We start from the raw sequence: 9,580 nt of genomic DNA, 5'->3' as shown, positions 1-9,580 counted from the left end.
ACATATGCATAAAGTATTAAATATAAACGAAAATAAAAACTAATTGCACAGTTTGGTTGAAATTTACGAGACGAATCTTTTAAGTCTACTTAGTCTATGATTGGACAATAATTACCACAAACAAACGAAAGTGCTACAGTGTCGCGAAAAAATTTCGCTTAGGAACTAAAGCCTGGTTTAGTTCCCCAAAAAATTTGCAAAATTTTTCAAATTCCCCATCACATCGAATCTTTAGACATATGTATGAAGTATTAAATATAGATGAAAATAAAAACTAATTACACAGTTTGGTCGAAATTGAAAAGACGAATCTTTTGAGTCTAGTTAGTCCATAATTGGACAATATTTGTTAAATACAAACGAAAGTGTTATTATTCCTATTTTGCAAAAATTTTTTGAAGTAAACAAGGCGTAAAACTAGACCTTTTACTTCCGTCCCGAGATTTCGTCCGGCCGGCCGGGAATCCCGAGCAGTGCGTTCGCACGCGCCGTTTGACCGCTCGCTAACGAAAACCACATCAGCTTTTTGTGGTTCCAGGTACCGTCGTCGTCGTCGGTGACACATGACCTGACCCATCGATTTTGTGGACAGAATGACTGATGGATTGACGCCTGACGATCGTAGCTTCATTTCCACGGACATCTATTTGTCGTCTAAAAACTTTTTACTCATCACATTAAATATTTAAACACATATATGAAATAATAAATATAAATTAAAAATAACTAATTATACAGTTTATATATATTTTACAAGACAAATTTTTTAAGTTTAATTAATTTATAATTAAATATTAATTATTATAGTTACAAATTTATTACAGTACCTAAAAACTTTCTTTTCGAGACCTAAATTTCCGTGTCACATTGAAAAAAGTCGGCAACCACCGGCCGTGGTAGCTGGATGCTGATAGCAGCATCAAAATGGCACGCTAATCGTTCGGCGCATAGTCGTAGCATACTCCGTATTGCGTTGCAATCTAGCCACTCGAATTTGTTTTTCCTCACGCTGAAATGCTTCGTGATGTATCTGGTCAAAATCTAACCCGTCCGTCCGAGCGATCGGACAGAAGCCATGGTCCGATGATTCCCGCCTAACCCACAACGTGAGCGCGAGGCAATTCCCGCTCCATGCAAGCGACGACCTACTTGGGAAGCGACGAGCCAGGCGTCAGGTACGTAAGCTTCTCTTTTTTTTTCTTATTCTTCTCATTTACTTTCTTTTCTTTTTTTACTTTTCTTTTTCGTTCCATGCTTCATTTATTTTTGTTTTTATTTTCTTTTTGTTTTGTGCAACTTTTTATTATTCTTTTCTTTTCTTTTTTCCTTTTCTTTTTCTTACTATTCTTTCCATGCTTCAATTTTTTTACTTTTGTTTAATATGTATTCTTTCTTTTTTTTCAATTTTCTTTCTGCATTTGTTTTCTCTTCCCTATCTTTTTTTCTCTTTATTGTTTTTTCATTGCTTCTATTTATTTTTTATTTTATTCTTTTTTGTTTTCTATGTTTTTATTTTTATTGTATTACCTTTTCTTTTCTTATTCTTTTCCTATTTACTTTTTCTTTTTCTTTTGATTTTTTATTGTTTTTCCTTGCTTCTATTTATTCTACTTTTTCTTTTCCTTTTGAGTATTCTATGTTTTCATTCTTATTTTAATCTTTCATTCTTTTTAATTTCCTTTTTCAGTTTTATTTAAGTTAATCATTTATTTTATTTGTTCTATATATTCATCATTTGTTAATTATGTTTTTATCATTTTATTTTTATTTATTTGTTTTCTTTTTTAATTATTTTTCTTTGATTCATGTTTTTTTATCTTTTAGGTTTATTTATTTTTTTTTGTTTTATGTGTTTATTATTTTTATTTTTTATACTTTTTTACTACTCTTTTTTTATATTTTTTTGTGATATTCTATGTTATTTTTTATGTTTATGTAGTAAACATATATGCGATGTTTTTATGCCTTTGTGTTCACGTGATATACATTTTGATGTTCTGTGATGCTTTTTTTATGTTCATGTGGTATACATGTAATATTTTGTGATTTATTTTGCGATGTCTGCGTAATATATATAGGATATTCTCGCAGTATACATGTGATGTTCTACGGTGTATTAGTGATGTCCACTTCAGTACACATGTGGTGTTCTATTAGTGATGTTCGCTTAATATATATGTGATGTTCTATAATGTATGTAGTGATGTTCTATGGTGTATTACTAATGTTCACTTAGAGCATCTCTAATGGTTTGGCAATTTTGGTTTGGCATTTATTGTTGTTTGTCAACTCTCAATTCAAAATGCAAAGGAAAAAAATAGGCCATCTTCAAAGGTTTAGTATTTTTTTACTTGACAATTACCTAAAGTGGACCCGGCCGAATCCTTTCGCGCGTTTCTGCCGCGCGCGCAACTTTTCTTCGTGCGTCTTCTCCTTCGCACGCGTGGAGGTGACACTAATGATCAAGCAGGCCCTTGCCAATCCTCGAGTGCTGCAGAACTACTACGCTACCATGAACTCTACATACTGCACTACCATGAACCCTACATGTCACATGGCACTGCCATGAACCCTACAGGAAGGTATTCCTTGAGTAGCTACCACATCATCGCGTCAAAGGAGATCTACAGGGAGGGACGTACCGGGCTTTGATCGATGGAGATCGGTCAGCTGCGTCGATGCACTGCTCGTGTCGATGTATATCAGGTGTCGCGTCGCTCGAGATCGACGCGAAGAGGCCAGGAATGATGCCATGATATCTTCCTTGACTCGATCCTTCTGTTCATTCGTGGCAACACAATGGTGGCGCGAACTCTATTTGGCGCGAGGAGGCCCAGCGACGAAGTAAACGACGCCAAAGAGACCTGGACACGCGCGGGATCGATGCAGGAAAACCGGGCGGACGTGTTTGCCAAGCCAAAACCCAACTGACAAATATGCCAAGGGGAGCCTCTCAAATGCCAAGTTTACTAAAATGACAACTCTGTTTACAAAACCGTACCGTTGGAGGGGTGATTTTTAGCTTTTTGGCAAAAAAACACAAATGCAAAACAAGAATGCCAAACCGTTGGAGATACTCTTAGTATATATGTGATCTTCTATGATGTATCTAGTAATGTTCACATTATATATATATAATTTGGGGCGAAACGAAACCGTGCCCCTAGGATCTCAATAAAATGCCGCGTTAGTCTTTAGTTTTAGCTGAACACGGGCGAGCATCTGTCTCGAGAAAAAAAAAAAGACAAAAAGAACCGTTCTTCTCTGGCCATCCGATCCGTCGTATACAGATGAGTGTGGCCAATGACTACACTATATAACAATCATGTTTACTAATTAGAGCGTACATATTGATGAATCCTTCATACTCTTTGCATTTACATTAATAGTATTACCATCACGGCGGCCCTACCTGCAATCATATCAGCATGGGCCGGCAACGCTGATAATGTCAAGTACAGCTTATGAAGGCCATACATAATGACGTATGCGTGAAGAAGTTATTAGCTGCTGAAAAAAAAACTCTAGCCGGTCTAAATAATCAAGTTTCTACAGTCCAGCTTATATATCACTAATTTTGACTAGTCAACCACCTTATATAAATAGTAAAATACTATTAGCCATCTTCATCTAGCTATTGCAGGCTTGTAGCTTACAAAAAAATTAGCAGTCTAAACGGGATGGCTTCAACGCTCGCAACAGTTAAATTATGAGATTAGCTGGGTACGTATAAGATACCTGGCCCGTGTGTGGACTCATAATCGTCACAACGTTTAGAAGGCGTGTGTGCGTTTAATCGAAAACATACATGTTGGACCTGATATTTTATATTAGAACACGCGCACTTTGCACATGATTCCGCTACTAGACAAACAATTTTGCCAAATACACTGTAGTTGTGGTGTTCAATATATGATGATAATTAATTACGCACAAGCTACCAGTAGTTTTCTCGCTTGCTTTGAATATATGTCTTCAGTTGGAACATGTATGTGTGTTTCCATGCCTCCATGGTTGTTGTATGTGTGTGGTCGAGACGATGATATAATATTGTTTTCAAACTTTCATCAAACATTTTAAAATAAACGCTGGATTGACTTATTTTTCTTTGTCAATTTCCCTAGGCTACCTACCTACAATTCCGCTCTTTCATCATCAACACATGGTCAATTGGATGCATAGACTACCTAATTTGTACCCTAGCTTTCAGGGTCAGGGGTGTGTGTACGTAGAGGAGGAGGGGGGGGGGGGGGGGGAGGGGGGTTGTTGGTCAAAAATGACGGCAGAGGGAATCAAAGGACATGGCACTTGAGTGTTGACGGCTACCAAAAACTATGGAATTCAGCAGGTACACCAAAGAGGAAAACTGAAACAGAAAAAAGGTGCAACTAAACTTTACCATGGAAGAGGGAGAGAGATAAGACATACTGTATATAAGTATATTGGCTTCCAGAGAAATTGTGCGTCTGTAACTTATTATTATGCATGCATGTGTACTCCGATCCAAGACGGCAATCGTCCATAGTAGGGTTTTCAATTTCAGTATTACAATTTTTTCAGTTACCCCAAAACTTGACGTAAATTCAGTCCAATTTCACCAATTTTTTTAGAGACTTAAATATGAAGTATGATTTTTTTTAAAAAAAGTTCTAAACAAAATATTAACATGATTTATGACTACACATCTATTGAGTAGAAGAAAGTGCAACACAAACAATATAGAAAATTTGAGTTTGTAGGTATATATTTACAACAAAGATAAATGTGTGTTGTTATAATACAAAATTGCGGATTTTTTTTTGTTTCAGCCACCTTCAAAATTACATGGAATTTGAAAGAGATTTCAACGAAATTTTGAACCTTTTTTCACCCTGGTCCACACAATTCAAAAGTGTGGTCGCACACATATACATTGGATTATAAGCCAGCGCCGTCAACAATTGTGAATGTGTTAATTGAGTACTATTTAAAATGAAATTATGACTATATGCGTCTACTAGAGAGTGATAAAGAGCAAACTAACACCATATACAATGAGTACATGTACAAATAATATACAATGACTACATGCATGTTTGGATCTACTATTATTCTACTAGATCAAAAGGTACCAACTATATATATTTTAATTTGACTAGAGGAAAATATAATGCATGTACGAAACTGGCCAGTACTTTCAATTCTTTACAAACCTGTCCCCCTGTGCTTGAATATGCACGAAATAGAATTTAGGGCATCATAAATTTGTATAAACTGGGGGAACACAAATTAACTATTCATTCAATACAGTTATAACAGGATACAGCTAGCATGATTTGTAATAAAAATTCACAGCGACACCTCAACATATTGTTGATGTACTTGCATTGAGATAGGAATGTACCAAACAAAATCAATTAAAATCACAGCCTCTCTCATACTGTATGAGAAAGGTCACAGCTAGCATAGATAAATAAGACATGGAGGCTGAGACCATCAATCCCAACGACAATAACCAAAGTATTTTCTCAGTTGCCCTACCACTGAAACAACAAAAAATCCATGAACGAATTTGCTTGGTCTAGTCTAAAAAAATGCTTGGATCGCTATACGGCGTACACCAAAGCACGGAATTCCTTTTTAGAGCCTTTTGGAATGTAAGAATTTCAAATATCATGCTAAAATCAGTTTATTTTCACAAGAAAATGCAGAAAACATGAAAAAAAAAATATGCATTTCAAATGGGACCTTATATATAAACCAACATTACACATGGACAAAAGAAGCACCATGCCTGTACACATGCATCCATCCAACAAGCACCCATGGTAGGAAAACAAGCAGAAGTGGAGGTGACATCTCTTCTGAGTTCTTTAAATTAAAGGGGGGCATGCATATTCTTTAATTTCAAACGGGAACTAGAGAAATGAAATACTCCTTCATTAATTTTTTTCTCCCAAATGAGTCAATGAGGAACACATGATATACACTAGTACATGCATGTACAAGAAGTCTAGAGGCGTACATAAATAAATGTTGCCGCTCTAGTGATATAGTTATAAAGTACTCCGTTCCATCTCTAGTACCTCCCAGGCAATCCGCGCAGCGGAGAGTTCGGAAGGGGAAGAAATGAAACAAAAGTTTAAGATGGAAGCAGATTAATAATCAATGATAACTGTTGTTCCCTCTCCATTAGACCAGGCCCAAGCACAAGGTCATCACATCGATCAGGTGATCACATTTGGCGCAGTATTTCGACAGCATCTCATGCCGTCGATCTAGGCTAGCTAATTGTGTAGCAGTTAGTTATGGGTTGTTGGGCATTGTGGAAGGGAACAGGTCTTGCAAGAGGGCGTAGTCAGTGAAGTGGTGCTGCTGAAGAGGAGGAGCAGGAGATGGTGTTGACATGTGAGGAGGAGGCATACTTGGCAGGAACATGCTAGGGTTTGCGCCCATGGCGGGGTGCATCATGCTCATCAGGTCCGGGCGGCCGAAGCTGGACGGCATCAGGTGCGGCGGCAGCCCGCCGTGCGCGTTTGACATGAAGAGATGCGCGCCGCCGGCGCGGAGGCTGGCGGGGCTGTGGTGCGTGTGCTGCCCCTCGTACGTCGTGATCACCGTCGATGGGTCCTGGTACGACCGCTCCACGCGCTTCTTCACGCCGCACTTGGGCGTCGTGCAACGGTAGTAGCTCCTGCATGCATTGTTTGGCCGGAGATCGGATTTGAATATATATGACAAGTTCTAATAAGGTACATGCATCATGTATATACTCGATCTTGGTGAGAATTTACATACAAGTTGTAGAAAGCATTAGGTACCTTGTTTACTTGCTCCTATAATTAGCATATACGATAGCTAGATATAGATGTGTGATAGCTAGCATGCAATTATAATGACCATAGATGGGGGAACCAAGAACAAGTGAAACTGTCATGAGAAAAAAGAAAAGTATACAGACCTTGGGTAAGGACTGTTCTTGACGGCCTTCTGGCCGTATTTGCGCCACCGGTAGCCGTCCTCAAGGTGATCCACCTCGCTCTTGGTGAGGAAGGCAACGCGAGGCTGCCTCTGCCTCTTCTCAGCCTTCTTCTTGGATTTGTTCCTGTTATGAGAATACATATATGCATATATATATATATATATATCAGAAGCCAATCCAGTGCGATGATATGAACTAAATGCTAGTTAGCTGGAGCTAGATGAAGTAGATATTTCATGTCACGTGGACTATTAGCGCCAATTATTCGAACACAAGTGCTGTAGTAGTCTATATATAGTGACGTGCGTGTAGCGCGAGTATAGATTAGCTAGCGAGCTATTCGGAGTTGGGATCGAGCACGTCATATCCAGATTGTGTTTTTCACAAGATACTCTAGATCTGTGGTGTCTGTTTGGTGCTTTCGGTACATATCATTTATGATCTTTAATTAAAATCTATTCTAAAAAAGGGGAAAAGAAATCTTTGTATTTTCTCTTCAGAGATATAGCTACTAGTTGGTCAAAAATTGAAGCTGCAGCACACAAATTGTTTATTTTTTTAATTTAAAGGAAGATCTCTTCTGGAGAGTACGTTGCCAAATTGAATTGGATATAGTACCAAATGATCTAGAAAGTCATACTGGAAACGGGACCAAAAAAGGAACGGAAAGAGAAGTTAAAGAAGAGGGAAAGCTAGAGCGTAGCTAAGCTATAGTACTATGAATCTGGAGCTGGTGTGGATCGATCTGAATTCTTGATGATCTAAGAACCCTAGAGAAGCAATCGCAACAAACCCTAATGTTTACACCGTGTAGTATACATATAGACATATAAACCTAATTAACTAGGAAAATTTTTGTTCATTTAGGTAACAGTAGGACTAGATCTATCGATCATGCACCAAGAAGAGAAACACTCCTGATCCCCCCCCCCCCACCAAGAGAGAGAGAGAGCATAGAGAAGCACTCCTGAACCTGATGAAGAGAGATGCAAATACAATTCGAGATGATGAACAGTTGAACACACAGATTAGTAGCATTAAACTAAAGATCGAGAACGTACGCTTTGGAGGAATTCTCCCCATCTTCCTGCTCTTTCTCATCCCCCTCCGCATCCTCCGCCTTGGGCCTGCCCTTCTTGCACCGACGAGGCTGCTGGCCGCCCTCCCCCTCCCGGTCGCTTGACGAGAGAGACACCGACGAGTTCGGCGTGTGCATCGCCGCCCCTTCTCCTCCGGGCGCGCCGCTGGTGCCCTGGCTGTCGTGGCTCACATCGACAGACAGCTCGTGCTTGAGCGGGGCGTCCTCCGCGGGAAGACACGGCGCGTCGAGGTGCCGAGCTAGCCCGGAGGGGTCCTGCAGGAACCCCTGCAGGTAGTCCGTGATGCTGGAGTAGGGCGGCATGAGCTCGTCGGCGGCGCCAGTAGTTCTGCTGCCTGATCCATCGACGCCCGCCGACGCCGCCGGCTGATTGAAGAAGAAGCTCTCCATGTCGTTGCTGTGGAACACGTACTCGGCGCCGGCATCGGCACGGGCGAGGTGGCCGTGGCCATGCTGGTGGTAGACGCCATGGTGATCTCCTCCTCCGCCACTGCTTCCTCCTCCACCAGAAGACATGGGGAGTGGGGGAGTCTGCTGGGGAGCTAAGTGTGGAAAGGGAAGGAGAGGCGTGGAAGTGAGGAGGGTTTGAGCTTTTCAGAAGCAGGTCTGTCAAGCTCCCAGTCCCAGCCAGCAGCTCCCTTTTGATTTATTTATGTTTCGTTTTTCCTGGGGTGCAAAAGCGTGCGAGGATAGGCGCAAGATACGACTTTTTTGGAGCGGAATATATAAATTTCTGGGTGCGGGGGTCTGGTGATCACGATCAATATATAATGCAGCCCGTCAATTCATAATCCGAATGACGTACCTACTGTGTATTACTACTGACCTTATATAAATAAATCGGCGTGCTTAAGATTCTTTCATGCATGTGATCATCTGTGAACGGTGCACTTAAGACCGGTGTCAGCATATCCCTCCATCCCAAAATAAATGTTGCTATTTATCCATGTCAGTTATATTTTTATAAATTTAATTAAATTTATAAAAAGTATTAGCAACATTTGTATCTCTAAGTAAGTTTGTTTATTATAAAAAAATAAGTTTAACGATCTATCTAGTGATACTAATTATATATACTATATATAAATATTAATGTTTTTTATATATTTGGTTAAAATTAAAAGTGTTTGGCTTCTCAACAGGACAGACAATAAAAAGTGTACCATTCCTGAGGTTCCATTATATTTTGGGCGCTGAACAACTGTTACTGGTTTGTTACCGGCCGACCCATTGGTCGTTTCTGAGAGATCGGCCCTGATGTTTCGTCTAACGCTTAATTATCATGCTTATGTACCTTATTTGGTCCAGTGTCGTCGTCCTAGAGTGCGTTCAAAAGCTTTTATCTTTCATCACACTATAGCTACAAAGTGACTGCTTGTTAAGTAACTGCTAACCTGCTGCTCTGGGATTGTTGGGGAATGGCTATATCCTTCCCCCTGGAAGCGTCGAAGGATATCCTTCACCCAGGGAACCTTCGTGCGAATATGTGCGAAGGTTCCTGAGAAAGACTAACGTTGACG

The 9,580-nt window shown here is 39.9% G+C and overlaps 1 protein-coding gene across 1 annotated transcript; it reads right to left on the bottom strand.

The window, feature by feature from the left end:
- On the bottom strand, positions 5,899-8,753 carry LOC8084860 (probable WRKY transcription factor 71). The gene is made up of 3 exons (XM_002455942.2): positions 8,023-8,753; positions 6,941-7,084; positions 5,899-6,673 (listed from the first exon to the last, which is right to left on the bottom strand). Exons 1-3 carry the CDS (start codon positions 8,574-8,576, stop codon positions 6,286-6,288), a joined length of 1,086 nt encoding a protein of 361 aa, XP_002455987.1. The 5' UTR covers positions 8,577-8,753; the 3' UTR covers positions 5,899-6,285.

Source organism: Sorghum bicolor, chromosome 3, assembly GCF_000003195.3.
Source record: "Sorghum bicolor cultivar BTx623 chromosome 3, Sorghum_bicolor_NCBIv3, whole genome shotgun sequence".
NCBI classification, from domain to species: Eukaryota; Viridiplantae; Streptophyta; class Magnoliopsida; order Poales; family Poaceae; genus Sorghum; species Sorghum bicolor.
Note: the sequence above shows the minus strand (reverse complement) of the source record. Positions and strands in the feature narration are given on the sequence as shown.